This window comes from Polistes canadensis, unplaced genomic scaffold (assembly GCF_001313835.1).
Source record: "Polistes canadensis isolate GaletaPanama2010 unplaced genomic scaffold, ASM131383v1 scaffold_49, whole genome shotgun sequence".
Classification (NCBI taxonomy): domain Eukaryota; kingdom Metazoa; phylum Arthropoda; class Insecta; order Hymenoptera; family Vespidae; genus Polistes; species Polistes canadensis.
Window position 1 is genome coordinate 239710 of NW_014569596.1, and position 18110 is coordinate 257819.

Sequence of the window (18110 nt, forward strand, 5' to 3'; positions counted from 1 at the left end):
AGAGAGTTGGACAGTAAATTTTGGTAAACGCGCGTTCCCAAAAGTACATCTTTATCTTCGTTAATTCCTTTTAATTAGTTTTATAAGTAAGTTTTTTTTGTTTCTTTTCTTTTCATTTCTTTGCGAAATACTTTTTCTCTCTCGCGGTGCTTATAATAATTTTTTTTTTCTAAATACAATATATGTTATAATAATGCCGAGAGAAAACAGATAAATCGAGTTGAAATTCCTCGTTCATAACTTTCAACAAAGTGTACGAGGAGTTAGCTACTACTAACAGGTATTAAATTTTCCAGGCACGAGTTTAAAGTTCGTAGGATGGAATATAATCGAGAGAGGGAAGAATTTCCACATGGAGAATATTTCGGATGGTTAGCGTGCGTCGAAAGAACGGATAATGGCGCTTTGTTAATCACGATTGGTTGGAATAAAGGAGGAGGAGGGTGTAGGGGGGAGGTAGTTTCGAACTGGTAGGGTCCATACGAGGAGTAAAAGGCCGCGAGGCTTCACATCGAAGTCCTTCCTTGCTTCCTTCCTTTTCTCAACGTAGTGCTTGAATGGAGCTCGGTGTTGGGTCCTTAGGTATATATAGGAAGGTGAAGGGAGAGAAAAGAAGGCAAAGGGGATCCTTGAGACAAATGGTGGAGGTGGGGAAAAAAAGAAGTAAAAGAAAAAATGCCGAGCGGATGTTTCGGACGCGGCTGGCTGCTTTACGTTCTACCTTCTTATCCTCTCTTTTTTTCTCTCTCTCTCTCTCTCCCTCTTTCTATTTCTTTCTGTCTCTGTCTCTACTTTGTTATCTCTTTCTTCCTCACCCTATCCTTCTCACTTTCTTTCCTACGCCTTCAGCTTCGTTTTATTGTTCGTTTCTCTCCCATTGTTTCCGTACCTTCTTGCACGGATCGATTCTTTCGTAGTTTCGAGACCTCTCTCTCGAGAAGGTAAATCGAAGTTATATAGCAACGTGTGAAAACAGAGTACCTACGTTGTTAATATATTTCTCGATGTCCAACCACTGCTAATTTTCTCGAATCATTCGAGTGGTTTGAAACCATTTGGTTGAATGTTGAATCGGTTGGTATATAACACGACAGGATGATCAATATAGGTATTAGGTAGACTGGAAGCAAAGGGAATAGGATTCCTATAGGTCCCCCCTTTTGCCTACATCTTTGAATGCAAACAGGTGTGTCCATTGTCACAAAGACCCTCCTCGTGGTCCTCGTTTTTACGTAAATTCATGTCTTCCTTTTCCCATACCTACTCGCTTGCTTATTCGACAACATTAATTCCAACCTGTCCTTTCGCACGTGTGAAGAAGGAGAGAACAGGTAGCTAGCACGCGCTACACCCAAAACCGATGATCTTGATGGACCACCCTTCTCGTTTTGTAACAACACGTAGCGCCTACCTGTCATCATTTAGCTTTTTTTTTCTTTTTCAAAAACTATATCCAATGTAAATAACACATTTAGGATGAATTATGGCTTATTAACAACCGCTATCTTCATCGAGAATACTTTAAAGTTACTACCTATATCCAATCTTTCGACTTTATTTCTCTTTTTTGTTCGTAAAGTTGAATAGGAAAAAACCGTGACGCGGCAAAAAGATTTGTTTCGATTTGACAATCGTAAATCCAGGAAGTAAATTGTCGAATAAGTATCCTCCGTTGTGGTTAATTCAGTTTAACCTCGATAGTACATTTATTCGCAAGAATCACGCGATCGATCGATCAATCACTCGACGACGACATCCGCGTTGTCCCATGGATCACGTCCATTTCTACTTCTTCTTCTTCTTCTTCTTCTTCTTCTTCATTTTCTTATTTTAATTCTTACCGAAAGGATTCCTTCAAAGCAAGGAGCAAAAGAATTGACAATCAACAAACAAGATATAAAAAGATAAAGGGAGAATAGGAAAGAGAGAAAAATGATTACCGTTTGGTCCTTTGTACAATGTTACTTGGTCCGACAAAAGAATGTATGAAAGTCCATCTCGTTTGGTCCATCCTCTTGACAATGGAATTCCAAAGGAAGTTATCCTTTCTTTCTACCGCAGCCTATCAATGGACCAGCCAACCAATGCACGTCTTCGTCGTCCTCGTCGTTGTTGCAATGCACTTTCTTCTTGGTCGATGTTTCTTCTTGTTGTTTTAATCCTTCCGCGTGTATCGTACGACGACGTGGCACGAGGAAAAAATAAAGAATGAAAAGGGTTGGCTCTCTCTCTCTCTCTCTCTCTCTCTCTCTCTCTCTCTCTCTCTCTCTCTCTNGCACGAGGAAAAAATAAAGAATGAAAAGGGTTGGCTCTCTCTCTCTCTCTCTCTCTCTCTCTCTCTCTCTCTCTCTCTCTCTCTCTCGCTGAATCCTCTTTCAATGTCGTTATACTCCTAGCAGGAACATTTGCATAACCTATAAAGCGGTATTATGCCGTGAGTAAAGTCTCTCTACATCGTAAGTTTTGCACCCGTATAGCTTCATTAGGTCTATTTGGTATCGCCCATCGGCAGCTGCGGTTTGGATTATAACTCTTCCCATGGATAATGTTCACGGAACGTCCGGGATTTACGTTAATCTCATTGGTATGTACTCAAGTAGGGTACTTTATCCCTCGGATTTATTATTCCTTCTCGTTCTTGGGTGGTTTTTCTTACGAAGATCGTTATACTTCTTCTTTTTCCTTCTCTTTTTTACTTCTTCTTTCTTTTTTCTTTTATTTTTTGTTTTTATAAAAACGCCTACTATATCAAGTTAAATGTGATATTTCAATCAGATTTAAAAAAAAACAAAATCGTTTCTTGTTTTTATTTCGTTTATAAAAACGCCGCCTATATCAAGTCAAATGTAATATTTCAATCAGATTTAAAAAAAAAAGAAACAAAATCTTTTCTCTTTTCCAACTAGTCTGGCCGGCCTATTTTTTTGTTCCTTTTCTTTTTTTCCATAGACTCGTTTTCTTTCATCCATTCGTTTTCGAGAAATCGACTTCAACGATAAGCTTTTTTTTATGTATTTTCTTCTCTTACTGTACGTTTACGAAGTATACCTGTTTAGAATATTTAGTCTCTAAACAAAGTCATGCTACTCGTTTGCTCGAGAAGAGATTCTCAATTATCGTCTTTCGTGAATTAGAAAAAAATAATGGAAAACGTTGAAATAATCTTGTTACGAAGTATTGCACGTTAAATTAGATATTATCTAGCATTTATTGCTACTTACTTATTACGAACATTTAGAATTGACCGTGATTCCGGTTCGGTTCTATGATTATATAAATCAAGATACGCTTAATAAGAATTAAAGCAGAAAACAAAATAATAATTACGATTAAAATCATAAGATAGTCGTTAAATCGTAATTAAATGTCACTCGAGTGATTATCGATTAAGAAATTGCTTAAATAGTTACAAGAAAGTGAACGTATATGTGTGTATGTGTGTGTGTATGAAATAGAGAAAGAGAATGAAATGGAGGAAGCCGAGTCCGTCTTTAAAATTCTTCTTGCATTTCTCGGAAAGTGCACGTTTCTCACAAGGTTTCTTACCTCTTTCCTTCACTTTCCAACATTCTCATCGAATCTTGGCGCCATTCGGCTTAGCGATCGTCGATAGACACGATCGAGAGACTTTGCATGGAGTCGTTTTATTTTTTCATTTTTTTTTCCTCCCCCCCTCCCTCCCCCTTCCCCCTCACTTTGGTCCGTAACTATCGAGACTTATCGGTGGTTTGTTCCGACCGCCAATGGAAATGATGTTCGTGGAGATATAAAAAAGGGAAAAAAACGAAATGGAAGAAAAGAAAAAAGAAAAATGGTAACCGTGGGAACGAGATTTCAAAGAAAATAGGAAAAGAAAATCTTTCCTCGTTGTTTCTTCCTCGTTTCGATCTGGAGAACTCGATGAATATGAATTCGTTAAGATATCTGTTATAAAAAGTCTCGTCACGTAAACCATGCATAGTACCGCCTTAAGATCGTTAATAGGAACAGAACGTGTTGAAGAAGAAAAAGAAAATTATAAAATATATAGAGCCTTGTTTTCTCACACCTTTTACGATTTACTACGCAATAGTCTTCGAACTGGCTTCGAACCACTTAGAGTTAGTTTGCTCGTTCGCGTGTAATCTTATTGAAAAGGTTCGAAGATCTCTTCCTTCGACCGCAAAACACTGACATGATTGCATGATGATTGCGTGTTAGACAGGATGTTGGAACTGGACCAGATTGTTAGAGTATCAAAACAGAAAAGGAAACGATACTACGAATTTCGATAATTTCGACGTATCTATAGAGCAGTGGTTTTTTTAACCGATATTGTTTCATTAATTTTTAGTTGAAATTATGAAAACGTTATATCGATCGACTAGTATGTAATATAATATTATATATAAATTTAATATGATTTTTTTCAATAAAAGATATATCAATACATATATTTATTATTATTTTTACGATTTTGAATGGCTAAGTAAATTTCCCTTTACTTCGAAAAGATTAAGAATTACTGTTCTATGTGTGTGTCTTGTAATTTGATATTTTTTTTTTTTTTCATCGAAACGATGAAAGCGGAAGAGTAGATGAGACCAGACAGAATAAGAGTTCTGTCGAGAACGATGGGAACGATCCAATTATTCGAACGATAATTAAGAGATGTGATTTATGCCTCGGTATTTAGAGGTGTGACTATCAAGGATGAGTTACATGCTTCTTATCGCTATATAATTTATTCGCTCTCTTCCTTTCGAATTATCATTTTTGTAGGAGTATACATAAGCGAAGCGTAGAACTAGTATGACATGGATTTTCTTAAACGAATATTAATTTTAATAAATAATCCAACAGGTATTTTTTTTCTTTTTTACTAAGATACACGATATAGTAGATATAAATAATAAATATAATGATATATCTACGTAACGATAATTTATATATATATAACATATATAACATTTATAAATAGAGCAAACCCTTAATAATATTGATAATAAGTTATGAACATAAATAAAAGTTAATTTGTAGATTATTTAGAGTAGCATCATGCTGAGAAAATGAAGTTAAATATATTGGCGAAGTATTGGTACCACGTTGTTCGTCAATAAATAACAATTAGAGATCGTAAGTTGGTTTCTTAAAGGAGTCGGCAGGTGTTAAAAAGACGATTCCAAGAATCCGTAGCAGGATCCGTTAATCGTTAAGAGAGAAGACACTTCCTTAGAAGGGATTCGAAACGTGGTTGGAGCCAATTACGACGAGTGACGAGCGCTCCTCTTTCAATGTATCTCGAAGAATTCTCTGGAAAGCAACAACACGAAGAGCTAAAACAAAAAAAAAAGGAAAAAAAAAAAGAGGGAAAACGTTTAATGGAACGATTCCAAAATCGAGGATCACCGACAAATTCCTATGCGTTTCGTTTCTCTTGCTAGTGCGAATTGCTTCACGAGTTCGTGACGAGCCTTCGTCTTGGCGCCATTAATAAACTAATTCGCTAAGTAACTATTAATTAGTTAAGTCGAGAAGTACATGGGATAGGACACATACTTGCTTTCGAAAGTTTCAACCTTCGCGGATGTCGTGGTTCTGATCCAATTAGCTAATTAGTCTTTTGTGAATGCGTTAGTACGTTACACTAATTAGTTTATTTATTGGTACGGAAAAAATTAGAGAAAGGAAGGAGAAAAGTAATAATCGAAGATTTATTGTAAAAAAAAAAAACAAATAAAAAAAAAAAATAAGGTCAACGATAAGACAACAGGTTGTATATCGTAGTCATTTTTAAAAGAGTATTATCTAGCACTAATGTAGATATTTTCTAGAATACATATATGATAGTTCGAATGTTTGTGCTGGTACTATCGAGAGAAGATACTTCGACCTGTTATGGAGACGGAAGAGGGTAGAAAAGGGCTACGTGACCGAAACAATACGAAGCTTGAGAAGCTGCGTTTTCTCTCGGCGGTTCGTAGCAGTGTTCTTTTGATGCTTGGTAAACTCTTCTTGTTCTTTTCTTTCTCGCATCGTAAATCTCGCGGTTCTCGTCATGCTGCTAATTAATATTTACCGTACCATGTTTCCAGATAGAGAATAGTCCTCGTAAGTTTAAAACACCAACGTTGAATACATTTCTTTTTTCACACGAGTAAAAATTTAAAAATAACAAATTACTTTTGTAAAAATTAAAACACAAAATATATATAAATATATATATATATATATATATATATATATATAAATTTCAAAGAGGATATTAAATTCTAAATAAATATATATCGATGATAAAATAATTACAACCGAATCGATTAATGTGAAAAACGTGTTCGTATCCGTAGGTATGTAATATATATAGCTCGAACATTTAGTCCCCTAAAGTTTCTCTCGAAGCCATACATCTTGGATAGGTACTTTCCCGATGGGGCTGTTTCAAGTTCCACGTTTGAACTAACATCTTATTCTCCTTCCTACATCACGGACCTTTTCCCAATGACCTTTTAGGGGTTTCTCCTTCGTTGATATTGAAGTCCCACGCGTTGTACAAATGAAATTTCTATTGTGAGTTAGATTCGGGATAATTTGTTTTAAATTAATATTTCCAAGCATTATTTTACAATCTACGATTCTTGTATAATCCTACGAGAATTTCTCATTTATTGTTCTTTTTTTTTTTTTTTCCTAATCCGTTCTCGGTGTCTCTCTTAACTAAAAATATAATTTTATTAAACGCTCGCGTTAAAACGAAATCGATATGATACGTAAAGAAACATAACGATCTTATTTACGTCGTAACAATAATTACGTAGGAACGTGCATGATCATTAAGTCTGCTTGTTGATTATGTGACACAAAGTAATCGCCCTTGCTCGTGAAACGAACATTTAGCTACATGTTTGCTCGTCGATCTTCTCTCTGTGCAATTCACTTCCTTTCTATCTTTCTTTTTCTCCAACAAGAAAACGTGTTCGCTCTGCTATTCCTGTTTTTCCTTAAGTCGTTCACAGACGAATTACCTCGGAAACCTTTTTACCTTCGTACTATACGTACCAAGTGACTTTATGATTCAGCTTGGAATTTCTTCCTCGTAATTTCCTATTGATGACGTCACGTTTTTAAACCGGGAAATATATCTATATAACTCGAATTTTTTATTTTCCTTACGGATAACAAATAACACGGTGGGTGGGGTATTTCAACGACGGTTTTATTAATATTCGCGTATTCCGTTTGCTTCGTTGGGCACAAAATAGGATTTTCACGTTTTATTAAACTCGTGTCGGTGATCAAAAAGCTAAGAAATTTTCTTTACTATTAGATATATATATATATATATAGCAACTAGTTCCAGAGAGAGAGAGAGAGAAAAAAAATGCGATAATCGATTATTCCCTCCAAACAAATTCATTCCCTTGTCCTGGATAAATGCGACAGGATTATATACGAGTACAACTTTACATAGGAATAAGCAACGAAAGAATTAATCGTCTCTTCCCGATTTAATCGATTCACCATCGTACGTGGGGTTTTTTTTACATGAATCATCTCGTTCGATTCGAATTCAACTTAATCGAAATATAAAACCGAATAATCGATTAAATCGTATTATTACTTATCGATATATTATGTTCGTTTCTTTCTTATTTTTTTTCTGTTTTTTGAGTCGACATTTAAATGACGTTTCTCATTCCTTTCTTGTCTAGTTGGGTAAAAGAACGAGGTGAGAAACAGTTACTAGGGATAGTTTTCTTTGCCAGGGTCGACATTTTTTGTTTTCTTCCTAAACTTACGAACTATCTTTCTCCCTTTTTTTTCCATCGTTTCTTGGCAATGTTTTATAGATTTAACGGACCGTAAAAGAATTTCAACATTTTATCCTTTCTCTTTCTCTTTATCAAGACGAACATAAGAATCAACGATGTGTCAACTGTTAAAGTACTTTCCTTTTTATCATTGTGATTCTTCTTAACTACTTTTTTTTTCCCCCCTTTATTATTCTTGTCCCCATTAATTAACGACCGCGTAAAATTGTTCGACATTCTGATCGATAAAATTATCCATAGATGTCGGATAAAGAAATAGTGAAAAGGGGAGTGTAGGGTAGAAGGGCAGTGATCAGTTGTCGATGCCCACTTCGTTTTTCTCGTTCCCCCTTTTTCACGCCGGTACCTTTTAATAACTTTCGTAGCGCACGAGTCCTACCATCCCACGCAAAGAAAATTAATCTTCCATTTCCTTCTGTTCTTATTCTCCCTTTTTTTCTTTTTTTTTTCGCTTCATCTTTCTTAGAATAAGCAACTGACAGCTATATCCGATTAAATTCTTCGAGATTTTGATTGATCCTGACACAATTCGCGAACCACTTAATATTTCTTTTTAACTTTTTCTTCAATAAACTATATGTGATCGATTTGGTTTCAAAAGTTTTCTTAGAGTTTATATATCTTTTTCAAACGCGAAAATAAACTTCTTACTTTTTTTGCTTACGGGAATAAAAAAACATTGATCGAGTTAAATTCAAGAAGTTATTTCAAAGATAAATTTATTTAACAAGAGATGATCGGATTTTCTTATTTATAATTAATATTAAGAAAATAAAATCTATTATAATATAAGAATAAATAGAATAGAATTAATATCGATGAAATTTATTATAGGAACACATACACGAACTTCGATTAATTAACATCTTTGATTATATTATATTTGAAATCATTTTAAATAGAAACTACCCTAAAAAGATTTACTCTCATTTGTAATATTATTCTTATATTATCTTGTTTAACACCTAACTAAAATTCTAATTGTTATCTAAGATGAACATTCGCGAAGTAAAGACAATTCACATCTCTACGGTATAATCGAGGTAACTCAGCTCACTGAGAAGGTATCATCGGCATGCGATCAGTCGACCGGTTATTTTCTTCTAAAAGGATCGTTAAACGGACGACTCCTAAGTCCGTCTAAGAGAAGATGCCCTTTCCCGTAGGGTGCCTAGCAAAGGAAGAGAACCTTTCTTGGTTTCCGACATCGTGTTCTCCTGGAGAGATACATGGAAATCCTTCTGAATTCTCGTTAAGATGGCCGAACCGGTTGTCGACCGGTTGGCCCTTCCTTCTTTGCTAGGATGTCTTTCTCGTATGTACTTTTCCTGCTCTAGGTCTGCCTTGGTGATATTGATTTTGAGCCGGTGGTACGTCTGTGGTCAGGGTCAAAGGTCACATCACTTGACTTTTCAAATCCAAACGAGAGAATACGAACGTTTCGCGAACGAACGATCGATCATGTTCCTGAAAGTGTGATTGATTTACAAATTGATTAACATGAATTACCTGTCAACAGTTTACATTGATTATTTAATAACATTATTATTTTGATATTAAAAGATTACGTTGGATAGACTTAAGTGATAGCTATCGTTATTATTTTATGTCTAATGAAAGCCCAGTTAATGATTATTATCTCGAAAGGTTTATTGCCTATTTAATATCTTTGAATGATGGAATTGTTCAGATCGATTTGTGTTGTAGAATGTAAATACGTTTTATGTTCTATTTCTCTCTCTCTCTCTCACTTTCTCGTATACTCTTTCATTCGTATAATCATCATAATTAATATCTCGTGTTCTATTGAAAAGGAAACGTTTAACTCGATCCACGTTTTCGCTTTTATTTCACGTAACTATTCGAGAACGTTTAACGTCGAAGTCTAGAAGTATGAAACAACCGTTAGAAAATATCGTCGGAATAGTCAAACAGGGTCGGTATTTAATTCTTTGGAATGGAGAACACGTTAGGAATGCAGGAATACGACTATCCTATAACTGACAAGAGTTCTAAGCATCTAGGACCTGCATGTTCGGAAGGAAGGATATAATTACAGAGATCAACGGGCTGACCAATAAATGCGAGTTACTCGGCACCCAAACAAATCTAGACGCATTGAGATTTATGGACAGTACGTCCGTTCATCCGTTTTCTCTGCTACGAAAGCGAACGCACTGTAGTTTGGGCTCGTCAAACATTCCTTCATATATATATGTGTATGTAGTTACATATTATATAAAATCTTCTAATACGAATCGTAAACCTGTACGCATACTAGCTGTCGAAAACAAGAAAAATCGAAATCAAATTCATTGCCATTTATTTTGCACATTTGTCATTTATTTATTGTAATAATTTTATTCCACCATTTGTCGAAAGATGAATCTCGAATGTCTAATTAAAATATATAAATTTTCATTAATTTATTTTATCTAGAGATTACTTTTGGTTTATAAGTTTTCAATAAATTTTGATTTATTCGCGTGCGAACGTTAAAAGATAAGCATACGGAACCAGTTCGAGTATACTTTCTCACTATAGAGTTATTATAGACGCGGTTTGCGTTCATTATTTATACACGTCGTACTTATTATCATGCAGTAACATGACAGGATGTCACGTAGGAATAAGAAAACTTCTTTGAACTCGAAGACGATCATTCAACGATTGAATTGATCATTCTCGAATTCGGAGGATTATGAAATTTATTAAATTTATTTATTATTATAGAAAATTTATATTCATCACAAGTTAATTTTCTTCGAGATTTTGTTTATAAACTGATTCTTTGTAATGCTAAATTTTCAAGTTACGAGAAAAAAAAAGAAATCAATACTATCTGATTCTGGCTAAGAATTGCAATTTATATTTTATCTCAAGAGACACATTCCAAATGGTATCTATTTTATATTCATAGCTTCTAAAATTTGCATATAAAATCCATATATAGCTTATAAATTGAACAATTATCCTAGTTTTGAGACGATTTAAATACATATTTATATTTATCTACTCGTTAAATTACATTGATACTCACGTAGCAAAAAATTTGTTTCAATTTGTAAAACCGATAAGTATTTTGATCGAGTAGCATTACTAACAAGTCTTGAATTATGCAGAACGATAAATTTAGCACGTTGTCCGATTATTTCATCCGATTTGTAACATGACGGGATTGGTTCGATATACGTTGAATTAGGCTAAGTGCCTTTTCTAGTTTCCGTCAAGACAATACATATTTTAGCTTGTATTATTCTTTTTTCTTTTCCATTTCGTTTATCTCTATCTCTCTTTTTCTCTATATATATAACATATTTCTGTCACGGTGTCTGTTCGTCTTCTCAGCTACGTTCTTCGTTCTTTGTAAAATGTAATCGTATGCGTAGGAACGTTACACGTGGACATGTGTAGCGTTCCTGGCACGAGAGAAGTCAACGTTGAAAGATCGAGTTATACGAGCGAGAACCTTGCGTGGACACGAGGCTACGTTATTCACGCCAACCATAGTATGTTTGCTTGGATCACTAAGGTGAACAAACTCCTTCTTCTATTCCTTCGGTGTCACGCTCCAGGATATCTCGGCGATGTTCGTCGAATGATTTCTCTTCTACAACGGAGGATGTCTCGAGTACGAAACTATGTGGTTAAATTAATGGTCGATAAAATGTATTCCTCATTTTTATCATGAAAATTCCATTCGACTTCTCTTTAAAACTTTAATCATATTAATATGACAATTTATATTAGAGAATATTGTATATTATATTTTTTTATTATTATTTCTCGTTTATTTTATTTTTCAAAATAAAATTATACCAAAACAGGTAATATCTTTCGATATGATATAATATATTTAGGTATATCGATATTGTAATAATCCTTTTGTATTTTAGTAACAAGAGAAGATTCTTCCGAACGTTAAAAATTCTTCGATATCTTCGGAATCAAATTCCACGCAATTTATGGAAATTCTCGCGAATGATAGATATATTCCAAGAATCCTGAATATTCGGGGCTATCTTGAGAATCAAGCCGACCGATCTTCGATACCTAATACTGCGCTTCTATAGATACTGTCGGTATCGCGTGCGTTAGCAAACGCCATTATTTAAGTTCCAAACCCCTTCTCGGTAACTTACGATCCCTTTAACTTTCGAACTGTCATTATTTTTCATAGCTCTTTCTTTTAGCTGATTTTACGAACCGATAAAATATACTTTAACAAAAAAATAAATAAAGGAATAGTATATTTTTTTGGCAATTTACAATTGAGGCTTATATTATTTACATTAAAAACACGAAAGATGGGATACGTTTATTGTATTGTTTCAAGTCGACATAATGTGATTCAAATTATACTATTTAAATTGCATGATAATTACAATTATTATAAGCAAGATTTCACGCTTGACACGAAAAATGAGAGAAAATTTTGCAATAAATACGAAACTGTGCGAGAGAGAGAGAGATAACACGTTACAGAGACAAGTCGTAAAGGCATACGATTTACATAATAATAATTGTATGTCGTAACATCAATTTCCGCATTACTGTCGGTTGAATGTAAAGTAAAAATTATAATGCGGTCGATATAAAAAGAGTATCGGATGGTTGGATGAAGGTCTTTTAACTTCATAATTTCGATGGTGATTCTCTCTCTTTCTCTCTCTCTCTCTCTCTCTCTTGTTCTTTCTCCATCTCCATCTTTCTCAGACTCCCGCATGTTAACTCGACCAAGACACAAATTATAGGCTTCGCGAGCCCATTACAACCCTGCGGCAACCACCGTCGTCTCATCGCCTCGTTCACCTTACCCTTCTCCTTCCTATTCTTAACCCTTCAGAGGAAGATATTCTGCTTGCGTTGGAACGCACTGGCGAATTGCCGCGTTATTCTCTCGTTTAAGCTTTCATGTGATCGTACCTAATTTATATTAGATTATTAAAGAAAAATAAAGAGAGAGAGTGAGAGAGAGAAAGAAAGGAAAATTTGTGCGATTGAACCTAACAAATAATTGTCGTTTCAATCGATTACCTTTCTCTCAACACTTTTTCCTTTTTTTTAAACGTAATTATTCAAAATACGGTTTTTTAAGTAATATCACGAAGTATTGCTAATTTAAATTTGATCCTGCTTTTGAAAAACAAATTTTTGTTGAATATTTAATCATAATGAAAGGCATCGTAATAATATAAAATTGGAAAGTATTATAATTGATATTATTATTATAATGATGATGATGATGATGATGATGATGATGATGATGATTATTATTATTATTATTATTATTATTATTATTATTATGAAGGTTCTAAAGGACTTAACCCTAGTGCACTTATAGGAGCACCAACTTATCAAGAGGGTAATTCCGATAATTTTCCTATGATCTCTTTGAAGGCGTTTAATCGAAAGACGTTGAGAAGATAAAGAAAGAAAAGGAAAGCGAGAATGGTACTGTGTAAGGAGGTGTGCTAAACTGGCCGATATTCCGAGTTATTAGAGTATTATTAACCGAGAAATCAAGTGGATGATGCTGTGTAACCGCCGATTTACTTGATGATCATGAAGATTAATCCCAACTCATCGTTAAATTTCTTTTCATCTGTCATTCATTTGTAAACGTACATGCGCGTGCGCATATGTGTCTTATTTATTTCCCCTGTCTTCTTCTTCTACTTCTTTTTCTTCTCATAGCTGCCGTTGTCGTTGCTTTTGCTGTTGCTTTAGCTGTTTCTGCCATCCTCGAACCTTCCAACGTTATTTTTTGTTGTTGTTGTTTTCTTTCTCCCTCAGAATCTTTCCTCCAGCCATCTCACTTCTTTTCTCTCTCTCTTTTATTTTTCTTTCTTTTTCTCGCTTCTTCTCATTCTCTCAGGGTCGCTTCTTCCGCGTTCCACCAACCTGCCAATCCTGTGCTTTCCTCGAATACGTCCGGCCATAATGGGCCACCGAGGAGAGATTCTGCGTTCCTGCATCGCCTTCGGCCTTTCGAATCAAGCTTCGATGTGTTATTTCGCTATGCGATAAGAGAGAGAAACGTGCCTCCACGGATAATAAACAAGAATCTTCTTTAGACCAATCAAATCATTCTTACTTGATCATTTCGATCTTTTCAACTTCTTTTTACTTTTTATTTTTTAAATATATTTTTGTTATACCTACACGTGTGTGTTAATTATTTAAATAGAATCAAATTTTGAAAATAGTTCTTAGGTTATTTTTAAATTCTCAAGTTTAGTCACAAGAAACTATCCGTTAGTTAAAATTAAACAAAGTCAAATACAAATACAAACACGAAAGCGAGATTCTATGCTAGAAGTGAGTAAAGGAAAAAAAAAAATAAAGAAAAGGGCGGGAGGGGGGTTAGAGAAATCAATGCGACGATTCTTCGAAAGGATAATTACAATTAAACGGTCAAATACGATTATGGTAATTATAAAAGTAGATAGGTGGGGTGTCTAATTGGGTCTTACCAGGTTTTTCGTAGAACCGATTCACCCTTTTTCAAGGAAACAACGAAATCTTTCTTTCTTTCATTCTTCGTTCTCATTTTATTTTTCTTTCATTTTTGCTTGGTTATTTTTTTTTATTCCTTTTTTTTTTTTGTAAAGCAACGTTTATCGTCGTCCTTCTTCAACAAAAGCTTTCCGATAGCTCGTAGTACTCGAACTGACGACCATGCGAAACGTTTGCCTGCGATGTGTGATGGAAGGAGGAATAATTTTCCAACGAGGGAGACGCCTGGCTGGCGTATTAATTCATGGACATCGCGTGACGGACGTCCCCAGATCTCCATTCCCCTCCAACCACCCCCTCCCCACCCCACCTTTCCCATCCCCCTTACTCTTTTTCTCTCTCTTTCCCTCTCTTCAGGATGGACGTTGTCCGATGCAAAACGTTTACTCTTTTGCCAACCTCTACCCAACCCGAGCCCATCCTTCTCGGGTTTTTTGCCCCCCCCCCCCGCAACAACGACGACGTCACTGCATAAACGAATATTTAATTATTCTCATATAAATTCATCTCGGAATTTCTCTACCTTATTCTTCTTTATCGTTTTACAATATTATTTATTAGTGTAACTTTTAAGTAACATTTTTAAAGATATATATATGTATATGTGTATGTACATAAGCCTTTTTATTCATTAAAAATATGAAACCGTTTAATCTCGTTTGAATATTAATAACTAATTTTCATATATATTTTATAATCACATTTGTTATGCAATTTAATATCATTTCTTTCTTTTTTAACGCTGTATTAGGTATTTCCTAGTTTATGGTATCACGTAAACGCGTAAAGGTACACGAAATATTATACATTGGGTTGTATATCGAGTTAAGAAAATAGTGATGAAGAGTATAGTAATTATGAAAGCATATCTTCGTACGGTGAGTAATTAAGAGGGAAAGATGATTTATCATCCGTATGAACGCATAACGTTGAACTGTTTTACACTGGTAGAATATTATAAGGAAGAAATGAGCATAGTACATACCTTTATTCGAGATACGTAAGTTTCATGTTCATTTTACATCTAACAACGGTCTTGATAACATAGATGAATAACACTAGCCAACGCGAAGCGATTTAACCTTTGTAATAGACTCTTTAATGATCAAAAAACGTTTATTAAGAGTACTTATTATTATATTCATCGTTCAACAGTGATGACTTCGTAGTAAATCGTATAACGAATCCATTCAATTTATAGGCTACTTCAAAGTTTTCAATATAATCCGACTCGATTTCAAAGTCATTTTAAATTTGATTGTTAAAATGGTTCATTGGGAAACTCGTCGGTTCAATACTCGGTGTGTCGGTTTAAAATTGAATTTTTGTTTTATTTTCTTTAATACTAGGACCATATTTATGGTATGGCAGGTGGTTTAAAGTTTCTCTCCGTCTCTCTCATTCTATCGTCATTCTTTACTCCAATCGTTTCTTCGAGTAGCGTCGGTCAGGGTCGTGCTCGGACGTGCTCCTTGTTCTTCTTTTTTTAGAACTTTACGACGTGGCAGCCGTGATGGATCGTTCCTTAAGACGACATAACTCTTTGTCCTCCTTTTCTCTCTTTCTAGATTTCTATCCCATTTTCTCCTACCTCACCAATCTACAAAGATAATGTCGGAGAGTCATAGAACTCACAAGATATTATTCCTTACCCCTTATAAGATACCCCCTCTAATTGCTTATCCGAACGAAACAACGACGTACTTGCAACAATGGTGCTCATAAATCGAGTAAACGGCGTGTGAAATCAATCTCACTTGATCAATAGAAAATAATAAGAATCTTGGATAAAATCTAAAATTGTATTAAATGTTTATTACGTATAATTATTATTAATAATTTTCAAATGTGTGTGAACAAAAGAAAAATTGTAATCGACAACGATTAGAACGTATACTGATCATTTTTTTATTTCTTTCAGATTACATCTTTTGAGCGGTAGTCTCTTGATCATTTCAACTGGAATTCTTGCGATCGCCGCGGAGGATGCTTCATCGTCCTTTGAGACTGTCCATAACAGTAACGCAGCTATCTTGAATCGTCTCGGCTTGGCACCCCTTCAAATCCCCGATGGACATCACAAGAAACGTTTAGCCGGGCCCGAACCGCCTGGACTGAATTCCCAGACACGAATTCATCAGGGTTACAGTCGTCGACACGGCCATCGGGACAGTCATATTTACATCGTCAAATTACCAGCCAGTCCGCCGTATTACACGATTACAAAACCTCACAAAACGTCTAAGGACGAGAAAATAATCAAAACGGGACCAAATCTTCCAGTTGGTTTTCACGGTAACGGCAAACCAGCTAAGATATATCATTGGAACTTACCATTGGTTAAAAAGATCACGGAGAAGAAGAGACTCCAAGCACAAATAAGAATGGATCTTGCTAGGAAGAAACTTGAGGATAGCAAAAAACATCAGCAATCGGAATCAATTCCCATCGATAGAGCCAATTCCGTGATAGACAATTCTCATCGTGAAGAAACGGAGAAAAAGAAGATTGTACCCCATAAGGTTTCAACATCTAAGCATATAAGAAATAACGATAAGAGATTAAATTATCCCGATGTAATTGATAAAAAATCAGATTCAACCAAAATGACCATGAACAGTATTGCGACTAAGACTTATAGGCTCGACGATTCCAATATGCATAGAATTCATCTGAGCAACGAGCTTCATGGCTCGAGGAATAGCTTGTTGAAAGTGAAGAAACACCGAAAAAAGGCAGCCATGTCTTATTACGCGCCGATAACTAGCAAAACAGGCTCTACCAGCATTCACAAGAATTTCTCAGGAAATGGAAAGCCTAAAGCGTTTTATGTAATGGAGAAAAGTCGTAAACCCGTCTACTATCATCCCCTGCTTCCTTAATCTCCAAAATTGTTCTTCGCAAAATCGTGCACAATCCAGGAACGACTTGAGGAGTCTGTTAACTTTAGTAGATTAATCTTCGCCACTTTGATACTCTTTGGTTAAACAGAATCGCGAATGGTCGTTCGTTTAAAGGAAATAATGAAGAACGAGGGAGAGAGAGAGACTTAGACTATGACCTCCGTATCGATGTCTGGTCAATCATTATTCAAGGTCATGCGTATCCTACAAACCGTTCCATTTCTATCGCAGTTAATGTTAGAACAGATTAGGTTTAGGTCGGAGACGATTCTCTCTTCGGCGGGTGGAACTTACGTTTAAGATAGATTAGGTTTAACTCGTACATAAACTTACGTGCATAACACAGAAACATCTGCATCCGTTTTAGTTTCGAAATCGATCGATAATAATATACATTCAATTTTATTTTAATACAAATTATTTTACATCTTACTCATTATTACTATTTCTTATACTACACATACAACTTTTTGATCGAACTAACAATAAGATAGTTATTTAAATATACTATATATAAATCATTTAAATACAAGGGATAAATTAATAATAAAAAAAAAGTATGGGTTTGATTTTATCGATAGAAAAGATCGATCGATTTTGAAACTAATCGGACGCACTTATCAAATCCCGTAAGATCTTATTTCGACATTGATTCATCTTTTCAAAGTTCTCTCGTCGGAATAAGATTTAAACTTGGGTGTTTCTTCTTTTCAGTAAGAACTCATGTCAAAGCTCACTTCTCGTTACTAGATTAACGCTGTATAATTATATTTTTCTAAGTATAACGAATACTTTTTTATATCTTCGCTCACCGGCGAGCGATCTCTTCTTGATTTAAAGGAGAAAAAAAAGGAAAAATAAAAAAAAAAAAAAAAAAAAA

The 18110-nt window shown here is 34.9% G+C and overlaps 1 protein-coding gene across 1 annotated transcript in view; it reads left to right on the plus strand.

Moving 5' to 3' along the window:
• Positions 1-18110, plus strand: part of LOC106785404 — a 33197-nt gene extending 15087 nt beyond the window's left edge. The window contains exon 2 of the mRNA XM_014745828.1: positions 16249-18110. Within this exon, the coding sequence (XP_014601314.1) occupies positions 16249-17209 (961 nt within the window). The 3' untranslated portion in view covers positions 17210-18110. The remainder of the gene's footprint in view (positions 1-16248) is intronic.